This window comes from Hyaena hyaena, unplaced genomic scaffold (genome assembly GCF_003009895.1).
Source record: "Hyaena hyaena isolate Hyena2069 unplaced genomic scaffold, ASM300989v1 scaffold_992, whole genome shotgun sequence".
Taxonomy (NCBI): Eukaryota; Metazoa; Chordata; class Mammalia; order Carnivora; family Hyaenidae; genus Hyaena; species Hyaena hyaena.
The window spans coordinates 194,087-219,225 of NW_024081625.1; the positions used below are offsets into that span (position 1 = coordinate 194,087).

General features: G+C 52.6%; 1 protein-coding gene across 1 annotated transcript in view; it reads left to right on the plus strand.

The window, feature by feature from the left end:
• The first annotated feature begins 11,896 nt into the window (after positions 1-11,896).
• Positions 11,897-25,139, plus strand: part of RASA3 (RAS p21 protein activator 3) — a 117,388-nt gene continuing 104,145 nt past the window's right edge. The window contains exon 1 of the mRNA XM_039221619.1: positions 11,897-12,064. Within this exon, the coding sequence (XP_039077550.1) occupies positions 12,010-12,064 (55 nt within the window). The 5' untranslated portion in view covers positions 11,897-12,009. The remainder of the gene's footprint in view (positions 12,065-25,139) is intronic.

The window sequence follows — 25,139 nt, forward strand, 5'->3', positions numbered from 1 at the left end:
GGGGTCAGAGCAGGGAAGACAGGCCACACACGCAGACACTCACACACGCATGCACACATGTGGACACATGCGCGCACATCGACATGGAGGACTCGCTCGGGGGCACTGGGGCTGCGCTGCGGGGGTGGGGGGGGACAGTCCCTGTCCCCTTGCGGGGAGCCCTGCCCCGGAGAGAAGGAAGGAAGTGAGCATCTGGGCGGCGGCGGTGAGTCCTTCAGCTCAGGCTGAGCACCCCCCGCCCCTCTCCCTGCCCCTCCTGCACCCCCAGCCCTGTGGCCTGTGAAATGTTCAGATGTTGGGACTGCACACAATGTCTTCGGATTTGCATTCACAGTGGTTTAACTACCACAGTGTATGACGTTCAGAAAGCCCAACTTTTGGTTCTCAGAGCAAGTGGAGAGGGTGCCCAGTGGACACTGGGCTTTTTTCTTCTTACAGAGGACTGCTATTTAAAGTTCATAAAATTAAACTTCTGAAAGTCTCCAAGAAAGTCACTAGAGCTGGTTCTGTGTTTACCCGGAGCGGGGGCCACAGGGCCGTATCCCCTGCTGTGAGAGGCCGGTGAGGAGGAGGCTGTGCCGCCTGGCGTGGCCCGGCCGCGCTGCCGCCGGCGCTGTTACTGTTACCACTTGGAGGGGCTAATTTATTCGTGGAATAGATTCTCAGGGATTTTTTAAAAAAGGTAAAACTACAAAGTATCATCAGTCTCAATGCAGATTAGTGTTCTGTTTATTGTTGCAAACTGAACTTAGATATTTTCACCTACCAGGTCTGGGAGAGACAGACAACAAGTATTCAGTTATGCATATAGTAGGTCAAGTAGTGATAATGCCATAAAGAAAAACAAAGCAAGGTGGAGAGAGAGAGTATGAATGGGGGGTGGGGGGCAGTTATTTGATATAAGGTAGGGAATCTCGCAGACAGGTATCATTGGAGCCCAATCTCAGAGGGAGAGAAAGAGAGAGCAACATGCAGGTGCGGGGAAACACTCCAGCAGAGAGAGCAGCAAGTGTGAATGTCCTGAGGCAGGTGAGTACTTGGGGGAAAGCGTGGAGGCCATTGGCTCGGAGCCCTGAGAAGTGGCAAGGGGGACCCTAGGTCTTGTTTGTGTGTAGGGTCTGAGACTTTGGGCAGGGGGACAGTCCAGTGTTGAGCAGAGGAGAGACACAGCTGGAATTGAATTCCCAGAGGACTGCTCTCACTGTCAAGTGAAAACCTGAGGCTTGGTCCCATGCTGTGTCAAGGTGGCCATGCTGTAGTTCATCCCAAATTTCTAGCCTTGTGAACAAAAAATTAGTTTTAACCCCTCTGCCTCAGTGAGCTTGAAGTCTCTCCTTAGACTGTATCTTCATCTTCTAGGTAACTTTCTGTGCAGTGGGGTCAGGTCGCACCCCAGAGGTGTTAATTCATCACAATAATGTATGTCCTGTGTCCCTTCAACTGTGGGAGCCAGAGTTTAGCTGGGGTTACGGAAAACTGTCCAGCTGGGGGCCCGGGGCTTCCTGCCACCTGACGTGGTGTTTCAGCTGGGGAGGCCCATCGGTCCTGCGGGTCTGCCAGCTTCCTTTCCTCCCTGCGGCCCAGGCTCCAGAAATCAGTGCGGGAGGAGAGGCGGGAGCGGGAGCGTCAGGGTGGTGGGCTCATCTGCGCCCATGGCAATTTGCGGAGCGGCCCTGCCAATTTGTTCTTATTTAAATAGGAGACACACAGAGATAGAGCCGGGCCAGGGGGTGGACGGGTGGCCTCACCGACCTCCCGCTCCCCCCGCCCCCGCCGTGTGCCCAGGAGACAAGCAGAGCGGCACAAACCTAGTGCCCACACAGTCAGGGAACGGTCGGGATCCCTGACGGATGTTGTGAGGCTCTAGCCACCTGGGACCTGGGTTCTGACTGGATAGAAATGCTTCTCAGGGAAGAGACCTAGGGACCTGAGTGCAGGAACAGAGAGATGGCTTTCACGCAAGAGGCGTGGGATAGTGATTATGTTCCTTTAAACTTTCCTAAATCTTGCTTGCTTAGCAATGAAAACTGGTGATGGGAGAAATGCACTTTGGAATATCGTAATTACACACACTTTGTAAGGTAGCCACCCACGGTGTCCAGCATCGTACGTGTGCATTTTTTCTGTCAGATTTTCTCTTTCTTTAGGGGCAGCCTTGGAGGAATAGCTGTGAGGGTCGACGCTCCCCCACCTCCTAGGTAACGTGTCCAGGATGAGTTTGGAAGTACAAGGGAGGAAGCACACTGAGGAGAGGCACATAGCAACAGGAGGGGCCGAAGGCAAAGGCCCCACGCCTCCCCAAAGCTGGGTGCTGAGTCCCCACAACTGTCCCCCCAGGCCCGGGACCCCACCCTGGCCTAGCGCCAGCCGCCTGACCAAGAAGACCAGTGTGCATCTGGCTGAAGGTCCTGGGACCTCTTCCCCACCCCCCACGCCCACATCTCAGAAAGGGGCGGCCAGCCCTGGATGGGAGAGGGTCCTGCCTCCAGCCCCAGAACTTTGCAGCCCAGCTGCATGCCAGCAGCCCTGACCTGCAGTGTGGGGGCACAGGGGTGAGGCCGGACTTTGGGGTAACAGCATTGGACCTAGAATGAGCAGAGAGGGCACCCCTCCTGCTTGGACACTCGTTGGTCCCAGCCCCCAGCCTCTCCTACAACCTTCCTTAACTCTCTCCACCATCAAGCAGGAAGGTGCGATGGGACGGGGGAGGAAATCATCTAGGGGAGGGCACTTGGAACTGAGCCTCACAGCCACCCACGTGCTGATAAGTGCCTCCCCTTCAGCGGGAAGTACAAGGGGCAGTGCGCAGCATTTGCCAGTTTCCACGGCACAAACCCCACAGTGGGAAAAGATGCAAACAGCATGTCATTTATAGTATTTCCACCACATAACAGGTGTTAGCAGCCTCAGGAGCATGGGTTTATGTAATTGCATAAGCTAGTTTAGCTTCTTAAAAATGTTTATTTATTTTGAGAGGGAGAGAGAGAGCACGCGAGCAAGCACAGGAGTGAGAGGGAGAGAGAATCCCAAGCAGGCCCCATGCTGTTAGCACAGCCTGTTGGGGGCTCAGTCTCACAAACCTGAGCCGAAATCAAGAGTCACTTAAATGACTGAGCCACCAGGTGCCCTACATAATTTTATTTTTAAAAAAATGTTTGTTTTTGAGAGAGAGAGAGTGTGAGTAGGGGAGGAGCAGAGAGATAGGGAGACAGAGGCTCTGAAGTGGGCTCTGCACTGTCAGCACAGAGCCTGATGAGGGGCTTGAACTCACAAACTGTGAGATCATGACCTGAGCCGAAGTTAGACGCTTAACCGTCTGGGCCACCCAGATGCCCCATAATTTCATTTTTAATAATGGTTCTGTTCAACAACCAGCTGGTAAAACTCCTGGAAATTTAATGTTGGATCTTGTGAGCTGGAATCTCTAGCACTCCTGTGGCTAGCTGCCTCCCTGAGGATCCTGAAATCAATCAATCAAATAAACAAGATTAGTTTAGCTGAATCTGGAATAGAATATAAAATTGTAGAAGACATTATGTCTGGTCACAATAGGTATTGTCTCATAAAGTTTGTGTGAGTATATCAGCTCATGACCTGAAATAGTTTTACTTACTTTTAATAAGGAGTTTGGGCGTTTCTGGAGCGGGGACCTCCAGCTGGGTCTCCGCCCACGCTGGTCTGAGAGTGGCTCTCAGGAGGCCACCCCGCCCTCAGTGTAGCTGAAATCTGAGTTAAGAGAGGAGCTGGGCGGTTGAGATTCTGGATGCCTGCCTGCCCTCCAAGGGGGGTGGGAGCAAACGAGGCTCGGAGAGATGGGGGACATTCTGGAAAAGGAAGGGATCCAGGGGGAGCCATGTCCGTCTTCAGATGCGCATTAGATCTCCTGAGGTCACGCCAGACCGCAGCGTCTGCAAGCAAGTGCCATCCTCTCTTGGCAAGAAGGGCAGTTTGCTCAGGTGCGGGCGACAAACAAGAGGTCACGCCCTTCCTGTGGGGAGCCCGAGCTCAGCGTCGCACTGGGGGACGGTCGACGGTTGGTATCTGCTGCCATATTGTCTTTCCTCTGTGCTTTTGAATTTTGAGATACCTGTAGATGCACATGCATTACAGAGAACAAGGCAAAGACCCTCTGTATTCTTGTCCACCCCCACCCCCCAGTGGTGACGCCTTCCGGGATCGCAGTGACAGCATGTAAGGACCGCGTTGGTGTGATGTGCCCACCTTGCACGGAGGACACGCTGCACAAGCACTCGTGTGTGTGCAGATCTGTGCAGTTCCAGCCCACGTGTAGGCCCCTGTGGCCACCAACACCGACGAGACACAGGCCCTTTCTGTCCCACAGGTCCCCCCTTCCCGTCCTCCATCTTGTCGCTGAACGATGCCGCGTCAGTGGACTTGCAGGGTGTGTGTGATAGGCTCTCTTCGCAGCCGTGAGGTCCACCCAGATTGTCATTTGTAGCAGCAGTTTGTTCCTTTTTGTTGCTGAGAAGAGTTTGTTCAGCCTCCTCCCCGTCGGGGACAGGTTGGAGGTTGTTTCTGGTGCTGCGCGTCACAGATGGGCTTGGCAGGCATGGGCTTGGTGGGCATGGGCTTGGTGGGCTTGTCTTTGGACGGAGGTTCTCTTCCTGCAGAGGAAACGTGGGTCACCAGGGGCTGCCCTCTGCACTGGCTCCAAACACACCCAGAGGAGGGCAGAGGACTCGTGTTCTGTGCTGGGTGAAGGTGGGGGCCTGGAGGGGCAGCGGACATCCTGCAGAGGGGACCGCAGGGACCCATGTCCTGAGAGCCCAGAGCAAGGGCAATGCCTGTGCTCCCTGCCACGCCTGGGGGGCAGCCGGCACCCCCAGGCGCTCCAGGGCTGTGCAGCGTCAGCCGGCTGGGGGAGGGGAGAGAGCCCCACCCTCGCCCTAGGGGAGTGACGGTGAAAAGGCCACCAGGAACTGTGGGTGTCTGGCTTGATTGCTGTCCCCTCCCCCTCATGGCACCGCTGGTCCCAGAGCCCTTTACTCTGGTGCCACGTTGACTCCACTTTACAAAGACACTTAGACATCAGCATGGGGAACGGTTATGTTCACATCAAATTATCTGGCAGGAACAGAAAATTAGCATCCTGTCAGAGCCATAGATGTGGGGAAGCAGCGTTCGTCGCTCACGCCGTGCCCAAAGGTGCACCAAACGTCCCCGTGCCCACAGAGACCGCATCCACTCCTGCGCCCCCAGTGCCCTCTCCCTTCCGCTCTGTGGCCACTGGCTCCCATGTGCACTCTGGCAGATTTCCTTCTCAGCAGCAGCCACCACCCACTCCCTTTGCTGTCTGGGGAGGCGTGAGGGCAGTGCCCGGGGCCGGGTGTCCACGGTGGCTCTTCTGTTCCCAGACGCCTCCCCCATCTTCCAAGGTAGTTTTCAGAGTTTTCTGTGTGGTGTTGCTGTTGTGTCTACACCTCAGACACTGTGCCTACTTCTAGGATCTTCTCTTCTGTTTATCTTTATTCCCACACTGTTCCAAACTGAACTAAGTGCAGCCGGAGGGAAAGCTGTCAGTGGTAGTCACTACACAGCAAGTTCAAGGGCCCTGAGGTTAGGGGTGTGTGTTTTATTTTCTGGTATACCCACAGGGCCTAGCAGGTTCTGGACATGTGTTAGGTGCTCAATAAAGGTTTACTAACTAAATGAACTGCTAAACATAGTAAATGTGCATTCAAACAAATTACATGCAAACAAATAAAAATAAAACCTTGAAGGAAGTAAAGAGAAATAAAAACACTTGTGTTGTGATGATGGACACACATATAGTCTTGCCCTTTGAAAGTCTTTACTATGGTATTGGGTCTCTCAGTCTATTTTTTTTTAATTTTTAAAATGTTTTATTTATTTCTAGGAGAGAGAGACAGCGTGAGCAGGGGAGGGTCAGAGAGAGAGGGAGTCACAGACTGAAACAGGCTCCAGGCTCTGAGCTGGCAGTCAGCACAGAGCCCGACACGGGGCTCGAACCCACGAACCGCGAGATCATGACCTGAGTGAAAGTCGGACGCTTAACCAACTGAGCCACCTGGGCGCCTACTGGGTCTCTCAGTCTCATGTTTCACGGAAGGAGCGGCTCTTCCTGGCCGCGGAGACACCCACTGCCGCTGAGGAGCAGCGCAAGGCTGGCTGCTCACGTCCCCTCTCCGCGTCTGGTTCCCCCAGGAGGCACCCGCGAGGCAGAGGAGGGGTTTCTGGAGTTCTGGGCTCTCTCCCCTGCGGAACCTGTGCTGTGATTCTGTAGAATACTGGGAGTCACAAAGGTCTTGACAGCACATGCCATCCCAAAAGGTGTGAACTAGGGGTCCCTCTCCTTATAACTTTTTCTGGGATAAATTGATGGAGATTTTAAAAGGAAAAAATGCATACATTCCTGCCATAGCTAAGAAGACAAGAACTGAAGTCTAATTAATTGCTGATCACAGGGGTGTCTTCAAAAAGTATTTTGAAATTTGACTAATTAGGTTCAAAAATAGCAAACTACACTTTATTATGATAAAAAACAGTTATTTTGAGCAAATATTTTCATAATGCGCCATGAAGACATTACACAAATCTATTCAATGGGTAAACTCATAATTGGGGTTATCTTTTATTATTAACTCAAATTCACAGATGATTGATATTAATATTGATTACTCTTGCATTGATATTAATAAAATGACATACCATGTAAACTTTGTTTCATTAGTTGTTATTTAAATTTTAGTTAACGTATGGTGTAATATTAGTTTCAGCTGTACAATGCAGCGACTCAGCACTTCTGTACATCACCAGGTGCTCATCACAACAGGTGTACCCTAACCCCATCGCCTATTTCACTCATCCCCCCCCCCTCCACTCTGGTAGCCTTCAGTTTTTTCTCTAGAGTTGAGTCTGTTTCTTGGGGGCGTCTGGGTGGCTCAGCCGGTTAAGTGTCCAACTTTGGCTCAGGTCATGATCTTCTGGTTTGTGGGTAAAAGCCCTGTGTTGGCTCTGTGCTGACAGCTCAGAGCCCCGAGACTGCTTTGGATTTTGTCTCCCTCTCTCTCTGCCCCTCCCCTGCTCGCACTCTGTCTCTCAAAAATAAATAAACGTTTTAAAAAAAAAGAGTGTTTCTTGGTTTCTCTTTTCCCTTTGCTCATTTGTTTTGTTTCTTAAATTCTGCATATGAATGAAACCATATGGTATTTGTCTTTCTCTGATTGACTTATTTTACTTAGCATAATATTCTCTAGCTCCATCCATGTTGTTCCAAATGGCAAGATCTCATTCTTTCTTATGGCTGAGTAATATTCCATTGTGTGTGTGGATAGATAGGTGTGCTACACTTTCTTTCTCTATTCCTCAGTCAGTGGACACTTGGGCTGTTTCTGTAATTTGGTTATTGTAGATAGTGCTGCTATAAACACCCAGGTGCACGTATACCTTTGAATTAGTGTTTTTTCATTCTTTGGGCAAATACCCAGTAGTGTGACTATGGGATAGTAGGGTAGTTCTATTTTTAACTTTTTGAGGAGCCTGCACACTGTTTTCTAGAGTGGCTGCACCAGTTTGCATTCCCACCCAGTGTGTAGGAGAGATCCCCTTTTTCCGCACCCTCACTGACACCTGGTGCTTCCTGTGTTGTTGATTTTGCCAAACACACCTTACTGAAGTTTTTATTAGCAGGGGTGGGACAGACTTGGGCTATGCGGTTCCCAAATCTTACTGGCCTCACCGGAGGGAAGTTTCACATTTGTCACCCTCACAGCTGCAGATCCCAGTGGCCTCCAGTAGTGACTCAGGGATCCAGGCTGCTCCTGTCTTATCTCTGAGTTTCAAAATGAGGCCTCTCACTTGCCACAGCAGGAGGAGAGCCTGGAAAATATCCCAGCGGCTTTTCCCAGCTTCCAGCCAGATGTGATGTCCCTTCCCTCCCTCTCCAGCGACACAGTTGCTTGCTGAGCCGTGAGGAGAGCAGGCAGTGTCGCCCTCATGCTTCCCGGAAGAGGAATGGGTGCACACCACTGAGGCCTACCACTGCCTCCTCGCAGCAGACAGTCAAGTGTGGCTGCTTGGCCCACCTGCTCCCGGAGTACTGGGCCTCCTTTCTACCAGCAGCACATCTGGGCTTCAAGTGTCCACGAGGAACCTTAGTGTACATGTGTTCCCTGCTCGACTCTGTGCTCTGTGTGGCCCAAACAATGAATATTTGAGAAATATTATTCAAAGGTGTGTGATGACTCATCTCCCTAGATTCTCTAGCAGCATTCTCTCAGAGACACTCGGGCCATGAGGGAGCTATGCTCCTTGACTCCTGAGAGCCTGGATGAATCTTCCCCCCAAATTATGAGCTAACGTCATGTTTCTAAAGTTTTCATGAGACAATAGGAGATTCCAGTGCATTTATTCAACAAATACTAGTTGAGCTTTTACTCTGTGCCAGGTGCTGTAGTGAGCATGTCAGCAAAGGCTCCTTAAGTCATTTGAGATTGCAAACATCCTTCCCCAAGTTGCTGAATGTCCCTTATAAAACAATTCCTTGTATCACTTAGTTGGCCCAAATAGCCTTTTCTGAAAAACTAAAACACTTCTGTGTATTAAATAACAGAACTTGTATAAAATGCCATATTTCCATATTTCTGTTTTTACCTTGACAATCAGGAAACTGACAGTTGAGCTGTGTACTCTGCAGTAGCTGTTTTCACTGTAGGTATTTGGTACAATAGTCTCTTCCTTCATTACTGTTTTTGGACCTTTTAAAAAGTATTCTAGGGGCACCTCGGTGGCTCAGTCTGTTAAGCGTCTGACTTGGGCTCAGGTTATGATCTCACGGTTTGTGGGTTTGAGCCCCGCATCAGGCTCTGTGCTGACAGCTCAGAGCCTGGAACCTGCTTTGGATTCAGTGTCTCCCTCCCTCTCTGCCCCTCCCCCTGCTCTTTCTCTGTTTCTCTCAAAAATAAATAAAAATATTTAAAAAATAATAATGAATATTCTATTATATACTAGTCATTTATGCCATTTCAAATCCTTTGAAAGTATATTAATCAGATATGATTAATAAACGATTTAATTATGCTGTCTTAGCAATTCATAAATACCAGTTGATAGACTGGTACTTTTCAAGAAATATTTTTTGGGAAGGGTGCAGAAGAGGATTCTATCAAAGAGGGAAAAATGTAACAGTGAGTTATAAACAAAAGAGATTATAGATACGTTCAACATAGCTTAATCTTTTCCTTTAACCCCCCAATATTTTCCCGTTTCTTATCATCATAGCTCTAAGGGAACAGAGTTTAATTTGGAAAACTAATGATCAATTCCCTTGTGCAGAACACAGTTTTGAGAAGACAGGGTGCTTGCACAGTCCTGTGGCCATTGGCCTTTGTTAAGGAAGGGATCTTGGAAGTGTGCTGTGTCAGTCTCTGTGGTTCGTAGAGGGACAGAGAGATCCATGGTCATGGACATCTCACCCCACTGATGTGGGGAGCTCCTGAATCTTCACAAATTTACTTCCTGTCCTCTGAGCACATGTGTCTTAGACCACACATGTCTTTCCAAAGCCTCCAATGAACTGCCAACTTCTTGCTCATTTGGTCTAATTAAAATGATGTCATTAATATGGTGAGTCAAATGAACATTCTGAATCCTGTCCAGATGGTCCAGGTCTTTTTGGACTATATTATAACCGAGGGCAGGAAAGCCTAACAGTGGGGCAGGTTGGAAGTGTGTGTTAGTCGATGCCGTGTGAGGCAAATGGCTTCTGATTCTCTTTCCTATTCGGGATGGAGAAGAGTGGACATGTCAGTGGATGCCGTGGCCAGAGGCTGTGCTGGCGTGGCCTGGCAGCGGACAATCTGATACAGTGGCCACAATCGGGGTGACTGTGTGGTGGGACTTCTGTGGTCTACAGTCATCCTCCAGAATCTGTCTGCAGTCATAGGTGGGCCTGGTGAGTTAAATGACGCTTCCAGTCTTTAAGGGGAGCCTTGGTCTCTGTCTCTCCCTAGGATGTGCTATGGTTTTTATTTTCTGTTCTGGCACCCCACCTGGCCTTCCCTGCTGGCATGACTCTTAGCCCCCACACCAAGGAACCAATATGAGTTTTCTGACAACTGTAACATATGTCTATGCCAATTTTACCTTCAGTGCCAGAGAAAAGAAATGGTCACCAAGTGGGTCCCTGGATCCAGTGGGCCTACTATAAGCCCCACCTGGGCCAGGCCTCCATTTATTTCCTGGACCTTGAAAGTCCTATTCTAACAAGGGCATGATGACACCTTGGGTCCCTGGGTATCATATTGATTCAGACTCAAAGCCCAACTCTCCATGAAATGTCTGGGTAAATGGACACTGCTGCCTTTGGGGAAAGTACTAAGCGAATCCTTTCCGTGCACATGGGTAGCCAAGTCCTCTTCTCCAGGCAGTGGGTTCTCAGGGTGGGACCTGGTTCACAGGGTTTATTGGGGCAAATTCCTTCAGCCTCCTGATACTTTGACTTCCTTTGGCTGTAAGAATGGAGCAATACTTTCGTTGGCTGGTTAGCTGCCCTGCTCCTGACACTGCATTAAGCTGACCACCTTTGTAGCTTTTTGCAGTTCAGAGTGCCCAGGCTGCCATTGTAGTCTTGCTGCTAAGTATAATAATAGCAGCTGGCTTGCTTCCGATGGTTAGACTTCACTGCTTGGACTCTATTATGTCACTGTCTGATCATCATCACTGCTATCAGGGAGCCCAGTGCCCTCTGTAATTGCACCCTCAGACCCGTCCTAGAAAGCCAGCTACTGCTCAGGGTCTCATCTGCATATTCTTTTTTGTAAATGGAGTGTCCTCTGGGCTTTCCAGGAAACCTATCCGGTAACCAGGTTTCCCTGGCTTAGGGAGCATATTTACTATCCTGTGTCACTTCTCTGAGCATTTTGATGCTTTTCTGTGTTGTCTGCCGTGACTCTGGCATTTCCACTTAGTGTGGGGCATCACTTTTTACAAGCTTCCAAAGGCCACGCTAGTGGCATGGAGTGCTTGCCAAGGTGCCAAATCCTGTGTCATGATGGAATGATCCCATGTCAATAAACCCTAACCTGATCTACCTTCTTGTCCTGCCTGCCGGAATCCAATATTCTCCTGATCCGGTTTTGCGTTTATTTTCCCAGTCCCTTGGGCACATGTTTCCTAGGTCGGAGGCTCCTTTGCAGACAGGACCTTCTTCTTTGTCAGACCCGGCGCTTCTCCAGCTGGGGGATGGTGGCATGGCGAGTGGAGCGGGAGGCTGATCACCGGGTGCACTATCGTCTCGCAGAGGTCCCTGCAATCACCTCAACCACAGAGAGCACTGCTCTCTAACAGGGAGGAATGGGACACCTCTTCAGGTCCAGAACATTTAGGAAAACTAGGATTCAAGATTCTCGAGCTCATTCATCTAGACGAAGGGAGCCTCAGGGTCTCCCTTCTTCCCCCGAGCCCCTGGCGGGTCCAGCCCCATTCCCCTGCCTGGGTCCCCCGCAACCTGTGCCCCCCTCTCCCAGCCTGGCCTCCTTTCATCCTGCGCCCCTCAACCCCCGCCGAGTCCTTCCCCCCAATCCCCCGCCGGCTTCTCATCTCCCTCCCAGTTCCCCCACCTTCCTTTCCACTCCCCGCCCGGTTCCCCCCCATTTCGCGCCCCCCCCGCCGCGGGGTCCCTTCCTATCCTCCCGGAGACCGACCCCGCCTATCTCCGAGCTTTGGCCAATGTGGAGGCGGGGCTGTTTTGCGGGAGGAGCCGCCTCGCTCCCGCCTCCTAGATCTCAGCCAATGGACAGTTGGAGTCGCGATATGGGCGGAACCGTTACGCCCCGCCCCTGCAGCCGCAGCCAATGGGGCCCCGGGCAGGCCCGTGGGCGGAGCCGGGCGGCGGTGGCGCCGCGGGCCCGGCGCGCGCGGGGTCTGGCGCAGAGCGCGGGGACTGCGCCGCTCGGGCTCCGGCTGCTCCTCGCGGCTCGGCGCGCGGATCCTGGCGAGGCCCGCGAGCTCCCGGGCGGGCGACCCAGCATGGCGGTGGAGGAAGAGGGGCTCCGGGTCTTCCAGAGCGTGAAGATCAAGATCGGTGAGCGCCAGGGGCGGCGGGCGCCGGCGTCCCCTCCCCCAGAGGACCGGCCCGGCTGCGGCGGCTCCGGGGACGCCGCTCCCTGGAGGCGCGGACCCGGGTAGAGGGCGGTGCGGCGCGGGATGCGGGGCCAGTCCCTGCCGCGCGCGTGCGCCAGTTGGGGCCCTGGGTGTGCGCATTGCCGGGGACCAAGCAGCAGACCTCAGGTTCCGCATCTCCCCGCGGCTGCTGCACCCAGAAACTTCCTTCCCCGCGTTCCCCCGGGGGCGTGGGGTCGGCGGGGGCTGGTGCGGGTGTGCGCTCCGGGTGGGCGGTTGTGTGTGGAGAGCCCTCCGCGCGGGCTCCTTCAGGCTAGGAGACGGGGAGCTACCCCCGGCGCCCCCTTCCATTGAGAACTGGCCGGGGCGGGGCGGCGGGGAGGGGGAGGGGGAGCTTTTGGCCACCAGCGCCTGCCATTCAGGCCGTGTCACCAGGGAGGATCCTGCCCTTGTCTCTGGGTCCAGGAGCTGGGGGAGGGAAATGACATCGGATTCTGGAGTGGGCTGGAAGGCTATGTCTGGACTTCCTGGGTTTATCTGGAGAGATTCGTTTTATCTCGGGAGGGAGACGTGCACGTCCCCCCTCCTCAAAAAACAAGATCCCTGCCTGGAGTGACTGCTAGACGTTGGTGCCATAAATGTGCTAGATGGGGGACCGCTTGTGTCGAAGAGGGCTTGCGAGGACCCAGAGTGTCGCCTGGCCTCAGGGTCCTTCTTGCTTCCACAGTCCCGTGTGAAAAGGGGCCGCTGGGAACCGAGCCAGGCACCCAGTGACTGAGTGTCAGTTGTTGATGACATTTGATGCTGCCTGAGGAATTCCAGCTCCCCCAAATCAGCGTGTTGTTTCCTGTCGGCTTTATTTTGGTTTATGGATCATCACTGAGACACTGTTGATATTTGGCTGAGAAGCGGATTGGATGCAGCCGCCCTTCGGGCTTGAGGACTCTGCCTGCAGAAGATTTCTCTTGTTTACTTGGTTGAGATCTGCTGTCACTTTCATACTGAGAGATTCAGCACTGCCCTCCTGCTGAAGTGGGGGCAGGGAGAGCGCCTGTACCATGGCCCTTCCACCAAGAGCCCTCACTCAGAGCCTGGGCCCACTGAGCTGTGTGAGGGTTAGAGGTGCCTCCTTAATCAAGGGGAGCAGGAGGGGGACCTGGGTGGGTCTGTCTGTGGAAGAGTGTGCCAGGCCTCTGGGTGCAGCTGGCAGGAATGGGTCTGAGGGCTTTACGGTTCAGGCCTGGCACAGCCAGTCTCAGACTCAACCTCAGGAGTGTTCTGGAGGAATGAGCGGAGAGGGTTGCTTTCCAGAATGGCACAGTATGCGAGGCAAGGAGTGAGGAGAGACACCTGAAGACCCAGGAGCACACCACACTAACGCATGTTCATGAGTGGGTTCTGGATCCCGACGAGGAGGGGCCTGGTGTAGAAAGAAGGGGGTTTGAAGATGCTGCTTGGTTAGGCTTTCTGTCCTTTGTGTTCCACTTTACACAAGCGAAAGAAACACCCAGCCGTGACTGGCGCATCTGCCGTCTCTAACCCCATGTGGGACTGGGTACCCTCGGACCCTCTGGAGCCCTCCTTCCCCATGTTTGGGGGCTGAGCAGGAACCACCATCCAACTCCCTGGATGTGGTTCTGGTTCCAAGAAGCCCTTGTTTTTCTCTTCTCTCCGAGGGTCTGCATCCCCAGTGCTGGGCTGAAGGAGGAAGACATCTGTGTCTCACCTTTGCAGTGGGGGCTTTCAGGGAGCAGGGCCCGCACACGCCTCAGGCAGCCTCCTGTGTTTGAGCACAGAAATTGGCTTGGCTGTGCTTCTGAGTTAGAGCCTGGGCGGGAGACCCTGAAGGTGAACTGTGGGTTGTGCTGGTTTAGGGCTTAGTCTCCTTTAACTTGAGGGACAGCCTGTTAATAGAATGTGGTGACAGTGATCCCGAGCTTGGAAGGTAGTGTGCTGAGCTCTTGATCTCTTTCCTTCGTTGTCTGCTCTGGCCAGTCTCGGCTCTGACTTGCCTGAATGTCCTGGTCTTGAAGGCACGAGATGACGAGGAACACCACAGTCGATCTGGAGGAGGGGCAGACACGCATGAATCATACACACGTGGTCACATGCACACTCGCCCCTCCTTGTTCGGAGGCACACTGGCCAGGCGGCCCATTCATCTCAGAGCCTTGTCTCCAGGCTAGCTGGCTGCGTGCCCGTGTGCTCTTGGCCTGCTGGGTGACCCAGAGCAAGTGTCCTCCCCTTCCATAGCCTCATTTTTCCATTTGCAAAACACAGGCAATAATTGTCTACTGCATCCGGTGGGGGCTTACAAGCTGGTATTGTTCCAGCTCACATTAATGCCCACCTCTTTACTCCCAGAAAAGGACAGAAAGAAAATTCTTCCTAAAGTGATACCGATAAGCAGTATCACTACTTCTGCTGCTAAGAAAAAAGGCAGAACATTTTTGGGAGGATGAAGAGTTTTTTAGGTGTCTGGGCCTTGGCCTTTTAGTTCTTAAATAGTTCTGGATTGTGTGATAGGACTTGGTCTCACTGACAGGCGATGGCTGGGGACAGTGGGAAGGGTCCCTTCCTTGTTTCCCTCTTCCCCTTTCTCTTGCCCTTCCACCTTCTGCAAATGCCAGATCAGAGTGAGGCATTTGTGCTTGAACTGTTCTGAGTCCTTGTCTCGAAGAAGCTGTTGCTTTCCCCACTTCAATTTCACAGTTATTCTGAGTAGTTCTTCTGTACACTTAAACATCGTCCACCTTTGGTGATGATTGTTACTGTTTTTACACTAGTATCTCATGTTGGCTAAGGCCAGATGCACTTCCTATGAGATGGTAACTTTGAGGAAGTGCGCTTTTCGGACTTTCCATGAGTCAGGGCCTTCGTGCTAGAAGGGAAGCAGCTTGGAGATTGTTGGTGAGGCTTGTGCGAGGGACCCACGATGAGAGGTCTTCGGGCGGTGCTGTTTTGGGCACGGTGCTCCTTTAGGGGCTGCGATAAAACTCACTTCTCAGTGATTTTTGCCTTTTCCATAATGGCTACTACTGATTTTTAAAAGTACCACCTTGATAAATGTGTTCAATTAAGAGGGATATAGAAAGATTTTTCTCTTAAGCTAATAAAACAAAACAAAACAAAACCAAACCCCCAGCCTTGCATTCCAGGCTGAGAAAAGTCTTCTTGCTCTGTCACTGGTTTTCATCATCAGGTTGGAGGACACAATTTGGATCTGCTTGGTGTGTTGGCATTTGTGTCTCATGTGAGGCCAAGCTCCGCCTGGTTCCCTGAGGCGGGCTCTCCCCTGTTCCCCATCTCTCTCCCTTCCTTCCTCTTGATCCTCTCACGCTGCACTGGGCCCAGGGCGTGCTCTCACGTTCCTTCTCTGTGAGACTGTAACTTGTCCACCAAGAAAGTCGATGGTGGATGGTGGTATGGGTCCAGCGCAAGCACATCGGAACTGACCGCTCCTCCTGTCAACAAAACGTGGCCCCGCAGGCTGTTGGTGCTCTGGGCCCAGGGGAGCCCCCCCAAATCTCGTGCCCGCCCCACAACTGGTGGTAAACATAACCCCACCAGAAGCAGCAGGTCCCTCCTGAGAGGGGAACAGGAAGTGGTGGCTGAGGGTTCTGGCCTGCACCGCCCTTGGCCCAGTGGCTGGTTAGGAGGGGTGTGGTGTGGTGAAGAAGGCCCAGACCACAGTGGCTGGAAGCTTGGGGTTCTGGGTCTGCTCTGTTCAAAGTGGGATATTTAACTGAATTTCCTACAAGGGAAGCAGCAGTGTGCCCATCGCAGGGGCCCGTAAGGGTCAGAGGAGGTGGTGTCCTGCTTGATAAGTTAACATAGTTATCGCCAGTGGTAGTGTCTTTACAAGGCTGAGAAGAAATGTTTTCCCAGTTAGAGAAAACATTTTGTGAATATGAGGGAGGGGTCTCAGTGATGTTAGCTTCTTCACTGTGTGTGTGTTTGACAGTGAAGAAGGGGTCGTGTTGGCCACACATGCTTCTTGGCATCAGGGATTTTATATTCTCTTGAGCTCTGATGCTAAAATTAACCTGGATATTCTACTAACCGAGCTCAGCTAGCTGCCTGCACTATTTTTAACCCCTAAGGACTAGTGTGCCGCTCCGGGCCATGCCTGGGGAGCAGCCGGGCTCAAGGGCCAAGGGTGATTTTAGTTCGTGGTTCCAGATTTTACCTGAGAAGGGGTGTCTTCGCAATGCACATGTGTGGGGTGGAGTGAGTTGCAAACCTTTGGGACCAAGTTTGTGTGTATTGACTCACTTTAAGTTCTCACAACTCCATGACACTGAAGTTGAGGAAGGGAGACTCCTATAACTTAACCTGTCCAAAGTCACCTCGCCTGAAAGAGAGAGCTGGGGCTTAAATCCACATTTGTGCGATGTCCTTGTTCTCCACACCACTTATTATGATCTGTCTTTCTGTGCCATCTTGGATTTGAATGGTGGGGGTACAGTGAAGTGCTGGGAAGGAGAGAAGTGCTGAGTGTCAGGGCCAGGAGGCAGCTGATGTTCATGAGGGGAGGGGACAGGGCAACAGTCTTCGTGGGTGATCAGCCAGGGACCCCGGCCTGGTTGTTCTGAGACTTGTAGTCGTTGACTAGAGGCTGCTGAGGTAGACGCTGGACAGGAGGGGACTTGTAGTGATGGGGTCTTGAACAGTATGCAGAAATCCAGAGATGGCTTGTTAAGCAGGTTCACTGGCAACCCGTACGTTTGGGAGAAAGCATCGGGCAGGTGAGCAGAGCATGGGCTCCTGCAGGTAGAATCACTTGGCTGAAATATAGCATCTGTTAGAACGTTTAGATTTGCTTCTCTGAAACTAATGAGGCATTTGAGTATATAAACACTCACACCTTCCTGAAGGCGCTGGGGAATCAGAGCATCACACATCACGTTTCAGTCATAGATGTGCACGTGTTTAAATTTTTTTCAACATTTATTTATTTTTTAAAGAGAGAGAGAGAGAGAACAGGGAAGGGGCAGAGAGAGGGAGACACAGAACCCAAAGCAGGCTCTGTGCTGACAGCTCAGAGCACTATGCGGGGCTTGAACCCACGAACCGTAAGATCATGACCTGAGCTGAAGTCAGACACTTAACTGACTGAGCCACACAGGCGCCCCTGACGTGCACATGTTTATAAAGGAGATGGGTGTATTTTCTAGAAACAAGCGGAAGTGCTAGCTGGTAATGCCAGAGAGTTGAGGTTTACAAGTTGTGCCTGAAAGTGAGGCTGTGAGTACACACCTCCCACTTCCTAGTGACCTTGGAGGTGGGTTCAGGCCACTGTGGGCACAGGCGAGTGTCCCTGGCTGCCATAGGGACAAAAGCCTCTGGGAGCCAGTCTAGGAAAGGAGGGCACTTGGGATCCCAGGCTCCAGAGTGAGTGCCACCTGTGTTTCTCACTGATTCTGTGACTTTAGAGAAATCTCCCAAACCCTCTCTGCCTCAGTTTCTTCATTTGTCAAAGTGGAGAGTAAGGCCTTTTTTTGTGGAGCTTCATGAGCCTGTGTGAACAAAGGCACTTCCACTGCTCGATCTTTCTAGGTGTTCCTGCCAGTACACTTTGAGGCTCTCCTGTTAATCGGGTGACAGAGTGGAGTTCCAGCTAAAGCAGACCCGTCAGTAAGAGAGAGCTGTACTTTCACGTGTGTGTTTTTATGTGGGTGAGATCAGGAGAGGTGTGAACCTGCCGTGAGGTTTTGAGAAGTGTGCAGCCAGCGTGTGACGTAGATCTGTGTGGCTGCTGCTGGGGGGACAGCGTGGTTGGTGAGTGCGGCTATCGCTGTGTGCTGATGGCCCTGGGGCGAGCCTTGTGGGGACTTGACGGCCTGTCCCGTGGTGCTGGTCACCCCTGGACGGTCTGAGGCTTGAGAGCAGAGGGGAGATCATGGTGCCTGAGCAGGGAGTCCTCACTGATTGTGCGGCCTTCTGCGCCCCGGTGTCAGAACAGGGGTCTGTAGCCGTGGAGGAGGGGCTCACCACAGGACGGACTGCTTTGAGCAGCAGGTGGGGGCGTGCGCGAAGGGTTGCTGCCACTCCACCGCAGCAGCTGTTGAACGAACACTAGCAAAATGTGGAAACAAAGTAAATGCCACTTGAAAGGGGGATTATATTATGGGGCTTCCACGGTGTGGAATATTATTCAGCTTTCAGAAGAAGGAGTTAGAGCCAGGCCAGGGCGTGTGGCATACGGAATCTTCCATGGGACATGAGGAAAGAAAAACAAAATGCAGGAGACTCTACCTACGATATTCCCCTTAGAGTGAAGCACGGATAAGCACGTGCAGATGTGTAAAGAAAGGCCCACACAAGCCTGTCATCTGGGCTCCCTGTGGTGGGACGTGTGGAAGAGGAAAGGGTGTGAAAAAGAAAAGATCTGTTTCAAAAAATCAAGGGTATTACTATCATGCAGGCATGTGGATTTATGGATATAGACAGGCAAATGAAGAGTTTAAAGATCACAACTTTAAGAATGGAAAGAACAACTTCTTGAAAGAAGTTATTCTACTTCCCTAGATTGCTGAGAGGTGAGGGAGAGTCTGAGCAGGGCTGCCCTTGAAGAGGAGAAGCAGCCAGCAGGACACTGGAGCAAGGGGGGGTCTGTGGGAGCCCCGGGCAGGGGCTGGTTCGAGAGCCAGGCCTCTGGTCAGCTTGGCCACTCAGAGAAATTGACGTGGATGGAAGGGAATTTAAAGTCACAACAGATGGCCCAGTACTTTTCTCTAAGTGTGAGGCGGCATTCAGAATGAACAGTCAGCACATTCCAGCTTTGATATAAATGCAGGCCCGCAATCATCTTAAGCAGTAAGGAGATGAATGTCCCCCGAATCTTGGCTTCGCAGCTTGCTTTGTGGGCTAGAACACAGGAAGTGCTTCTCACAAGAGGGTGGTTAGGTCAGACTTGGGTCCACTGGCCTCAGGGTCTGGGAAGCTTTAGGTTTGAGCGTTTAGTCTTCGCTGGGAGTGGTGGATTATCCAGCTGACTGTCGGATCAAAGACAGTGATTGCTTGTTCGAGGAGCATCTGAAAGCAAAGGTGTGTTTCTGTCCACAGAGCTGGACACCCTGGGATGGGGCTCTGTCCATCCTGAAATCCGGCATTGCTGGTTTGGGTTTTTGAGGGAGCTTGAATCCTTTTCCGGGTACAGCAGCATCCTGGCCCTAGAGTCAGTTAGTTAAGTCCTGCACCTCACACTCCTGAGCCACACGTGCCGCGTCCCACGCAGCCGACCCACGTGCCGCATCCCATGTACTTGACCCACACTGTGAGGGGCAGCGCACTCCTCCGAGGGTTGGGAGGAGGGTGGAATCAGTGCTCAGGGTTATGCTGTACATCAGAACCTTTTCTAGAAACAGAACGGCCAGAGTACCCTTCACTGTTTTCTGTCGAGGAATGACTCTCATGCCTGCTTTTTCCTCTTCACATTGTTTCTGTTCCTGTTACCGGAATAATTTCCAAAATTTGAAGCATTGTTCTATCTTGGCCCCCAGGTGCCAAGGGGATAAAACTCAAAGGTAAACAAGATGGCCGAGTCTTTCTTAGGCTCAGGGTGACTCGTTCAGGAATGAGCCCCGTGTCTGGCAGCGCTTTCCTGAGCAGGCTGGCCGGACCCCCGTGCAGCCCCCACAGCAGTTTCTCCTCAACAGCTGCAGTCGCCCTCGACGCCTCCTTCAGCACCAGGGGCAGGACCACGTCACCAGGCCCTTCCTGAGAACCGTCTTCCCCCTTTGTCGGTCTCCAGGGCGACAGGCTCCTGGGATTGAGCTCGGGCTTCTAGATTCTTCAGGACATTTAACAGAGTTGAGAGTGTTAATTATTTGTGTGTATCTTTCTGGAGCTTTGGTTTGGAACTCTGCAGTCTCCTGAGGTTCCCCATGGGTCTGGTGAGGTGTGACCCTCGTGGGGGCCAGTTGCCTCGTGCACCAAGCCAGGGCCGGTTCATGATTCTCGTCATGTCTGTTAAGAAAGGCCACACGTTCAAGCCCGCGCAGTAGCGGAGGGTTGGTACGTATGCCCCTAGAGCTCTGTGGCTTTGTTGTGTGTTTCTTTTCTTCTGAGGAAAAAGATTCATTTTCCTTTTTTAGCTCTTGTGGTTTCTCTCTTTGTTCCTGAATCCACTTCTGGGAGGTACAAGAGACTGTTTGATTTTGCGTATTTTCACTCCACCAGATCAGTCACTGCTTAGGGAGCTGTGGACACGCCGAGCAAAGTAGCGCGCTGTCCTGCTGGGTCCCGGAAGGGTGCTGTGCGGCACAGGACAGCTATTGTAACCCCGCTCCCCCCAAGGCTCTGAAGAGCTGGTGGCTTTGCCGCAGTCACACCAGCGAGAGAGCCTGTGACTGTGCGTGTTAGCTTGTGATGGCCTTCATGTGCCCAGGGCCCAGGCACTTTTGTGGTTCGCGAGGAACTGCCATCTGGGGTGTGTCCTCAAACTACTTCCTCAGACAGCCGATAGCTGCCTTCCCACCAAGCCTTTCTTCTCTTTGGTGGATCTTTAAATGAGCATCCATGGGACTCACTCAGCAGAGCAACCCCTTTGCATGAATGTGTGGACAGCCGGGGGCGCAGAGCCTGTTGACCCACTTCACAGCTGAGTGTCTTCACCTGGCTAGAACACCTGAGACCTACTTCCAAAGTCACTGCCGCGGCCAAGCTGTGACTCCCACCCTCCGGCTTCTGGCCGATCATACCCTCCTCCGGGCAGGGCGGCCCCACTGTCTCCTCCAGGTGCCGACCTTACCTTATGCAGGGAAAGCTCTCTGGGCAAGGCAGGCAGTGAAGACGTGGCCTCGTGGCAGGTAGAAGATGGGTTGAGTAGGGCAATTAAACTCTGATATTTCAGAGGGGACTTTAGCCTCTTGGCATCTGTTTATTTTGGCTCAGCTGAACTGGGGCTTTCCGAGGCTGGGGTCAGACTGTGGTGTAGAGCTATTAGCAGTGATCCAGGAAAACGGGCTGGTTCCGGAAAACCCATCAGTGTGCAGATCCTAGGGGACCTGGCCAAGCCTGCTACTTGTTTTGAGGTCTGGGGTGGGTGCTGTGAACCGCCTGGTTTTCCCATGGCCTTTGGGATGAGGGCCTGACTGGGGAATTCCAGACCACTCAGGGCTGAGGCTGGCCTGTCCTAGCGCTGGCTGCCATGACCAGTCTTTAACTTAGGGTCAAACAGTTGGATGTTTTATCAGTTTATAGGGCTGAGTTTCAAGGGCAGGAGACTCTGCCCGTATGGTACATACGTGGAAAATACATGCCACCAGCACATAGTGTGTCAGGAGTTGGCCGGGCCTGTGGAGGGGGTGGTGTTCTCGGACTTTCCTCAGAGCTGCACCCTGTGAGGCAGAGGGTTTAGCTGATGGGGGCAGCTGTCCATCTTTACTTTCTTATGAGGCTTCCTTCTGTTGGAACATGGTTTTACATGTGCACACATATGCACATGTGCACGGAACACACACGGGCATACAACATACATGTGCACAAACACACACAGACACATACATACACATAGGTACACCACACATGCATGCACACACACAGAATACACACATAGGCACACACAGATGCACACATGCAAACATGGGCACACACCACACTACACGTGCACACAGTACACACGCTGATGCACACACATGTGCACAGAATACACTCAGGCACACACCACATGTGTGTATAGCACACACACGTGCACAGAATACACACATGGGCACACACCACAGGTGCACACCGTACACACACTGATACACACATGTGCACAGAATACACATATGGACACACACAGATGCACACATGCATGCATGGCCACACACCACATGTGCACACACCGATGCACACACATGTGCACAGAATACACACACACAGATGCACACACGGGCCCCAGAGCTTGTCTGTGGGTCGAGGTGCACAATGCTGCGTGCCCGGTGTGGTGGTGGGATGGGCTCATACCACTTGTGATGGCCCTTTCCCTTTAGCTGAGACTCCGCACCAGGGAGCCTGCCTTGCCTGCCTCTAATGTGTGGAGCCTTTGAAAAGAGTTCCTGTTTCTCAAGCAAATCAGTCTTTTTTCTTCTGCCTGATGTGTAGGGGCTGCAGACACACTGCAGAGAGCTGCGTGGCTCCCGTGGGCTGATCCCCAGGGGGTCTGTGAGTGTGTTTTGGGGGCACACCTGGTCCTAGCCTACCCTGGGGCCTCGCTGCTGGGACAACCTACCTTTCCCCTTTCTGTGACTTGATTTTTTTTTTTTAATGTTTTATTTATTTCTGAGAGAGAGAGACAGCGTGAATCCGAAGCAGCTCCAGGCTCTGAGCTGTCAGCACAGAGCCAGACATGGGGCTCGAACCCATGAGCCATGAAATCACAACCTGAGTGAAGTCAGACGAAGTCAGACGCTTAACCGACTGAGCCACCCGGCGCTTTTTTTTTTTTTTTTTTTTTTTGGTGACTTGAAAGCTTTTTCTGCAGTTGTTTTTGATATTTTAATTTTTTCGTATTTGAATCAGAAGCCTTTTACTTCTTTCACTTTTTCGACCCACACCCTGGGTTCTTCTTGTAGCTTTTTCTCCTATTTCTTTCTGGCCTGTTTGTCAGCTAGCTGGCTGCCCTCAGTGGGAGTTCCACTCCAGAGACTCCCGGGGTGGGGGTGGGGGGGCATGTAGTGAAGTGAGTGCCAGGGATGTCACTCCAGTGAGAAGGGGCGCTGCTGGCTTTGGTCTGAGCACTGGGTTGGAGTCGCCTGCTCCCCTCAGGGCACTGGGTGGGGGGGCCTGCTCCACGGGGTGCACTGGGGTCGGGATGCCTGCTCCCCTCAGGACACCAGGTGTGGGGGGCCTGATCCCGGGGGGCACCGGGTTGTGGGGCCTGCTCCCCTCGGGGCACCGGATGGCACCAGTGAGAAGGCCGTCTTTGAGAGACTGCAGGTTTTGATGAGAAGTTCTTTCTGTTTGTGAACTTGGGGCTGCGCAAACATGGGCCCTTGTGTCCCCGAGACTGCCTGCTTGCTGGTGGGAACCCCCAGGCGACAGCCAGCGCACACCTTCTGGGGGGAGGGGAGGCCTTGCCGGGTGGGTCGCTGTTTCCGTCCGAGCTGAGCTGCGGCTGCTGCAGCGAGGACTCCTTGAGAAATCCTGGGAGGGGCCGGTCAGAAGACGCGCTGGGCTTCCAGAGCCCGCTGGCTGCATCCATCTGGGCTCCGGCATTCCTTTCTCTGTTCATCATTTCCTGCTCCGTGAGGCTTGCGACAAGCGTGTGGAGAAAGAGTTTCTCAGCGTTTGGACCCAAGAATGTGTTTGTGCATGTCCTGACTGGAAATAAAGGGTCACATGGAGACACAAAAACCACTTGTCATTATGTTTTTGCTCAGGATCTTGATTTTCTCTTTGTTACTGTTTCCTAAAGTGTTTCCCAGTGTTCTCTTCAGGGAACCCCTTTCCTGTCTTCCTGGACAAGGGGGTGGAGGGGGTGGGCAGAGGGGGCGGGAGGGGCCGGCAGAGCGTCCAGGCCTCTCAACTAGACCCTTCTCGTCCACCTGGTTGTTGCTCACCGTGATCAGGAGCAGCTGAATGGTGTGTCCCTCCTCCTGCAGGCGCCCCGGCCCTCCCTGCTCGGCGCTCCCCCGGCCTGCGTCAGCTTTCCCGTGGGCGGCTGTGCTGGGACCCACTGGTTTGGTGAACGCGGGGACGCTGATTTGAAGATGTAGGATGTATGTGCAGAGTTGCGGTAGAGAGGGCAGCTGGCTTCGAGCCGGCGGGTGGTTGAGCGCACGCATCACACTCGGGAGCTTGGAGCTCGGTGTCGCCGAGGCCTGCGAGTGGTGATGGTGTTGTTTCCCCGGAAGGTATTTTGGGACTACTTGGGGAATCTCTGTAGGCACATTCTGGGAGGTTCTGTGGGGCACATAAGTACGTGTCGAGCTTCAGTGTTGGGACGGGGCGGGGGTGGCCCCGGAGGGGTGGCATCCAGAAGTAGGTGTAAGACCAAGGACTTCTTGGGTCACTGCACGGCGATGGCGACCACTTTCGGTTTGGCTTGAGGTGTCAATCCCAAGTGCTGGTTGGGGAAAAGTTTGTTTTCAGATTTTGTCTGCTGTAAACTGCTCGTGGGGCTTAGGCGTTGATTCTGAATCACACAGGTCGACCATTAGCCGAGGTCAACCGAGCGGGTGTGATGTTTCCGACTGTCCCATGGCTAGTGGCTGCTCCCATCATATGGGGCGGCGGAGCCACATACACGGGGGGTTTCACAGGATGCAGAGAAAATACAGTCTATGCAAGCTGTATAGACTGAAGGACCAATAGTCTCATGTTTATGGGAATAATAATAATTGGAGAATTTTCAGGTCTTGGGGAGGTGAGCTCTCCCTTGTGCTGAGAAGACTCGACAGGTCTGGCCTGCTACTTCTCCGGGGCACAGACGCCCGGGTGTGCACACTGCCTATGCTGATGGCAGACTTTCCGAAGCTAGAGAACCCTTACAAAGAACAGAAACTATGCATGCAGTATTAATTTTTAATTATGCAAACTGGCGCCATTGGATATGAACAGCACTTATTTTATCTTTAAAAATAAATTAAAAATCAAGTCAGTGTTTTTCCCGCTCTGAGGGTTTATCTGTCCCACAGTGCGGGCTTCCCCGCATTTCCCGGCTCTGGAGAAGAGTTGCTTCCCCTTCCTTGGCAGCACGTGACAGCGTCCTGTCTTGTAACGGGGGCTTCACACACTCCTTGAGAGGTGGTGCAGTGACACGTAGTGGGAAGCAGAAGCAGGGAGGCGTGGGGACGGGGCCTAGAGATCCGACAGCGTTTCCTGCGTTTGTATTTACATGTGTGCATCTCAGAGTTGCAAACCGTCTTTGGCTAAACTAGGGCCCGTAGGACAGAGCAGGCCTGGCGGCGCACAGACACAGCTTTGGGTCCTTTGTTTCTTGTTCGTCTCCAGACTCCTCTGTAGTTTGCAGGGAGGGAGCGCGAGGAAGAAAGCAGTCATTCGGAGGCTCCAGAGATGAGGGTCCCAACTGGGGAAGGGCAGGAAGA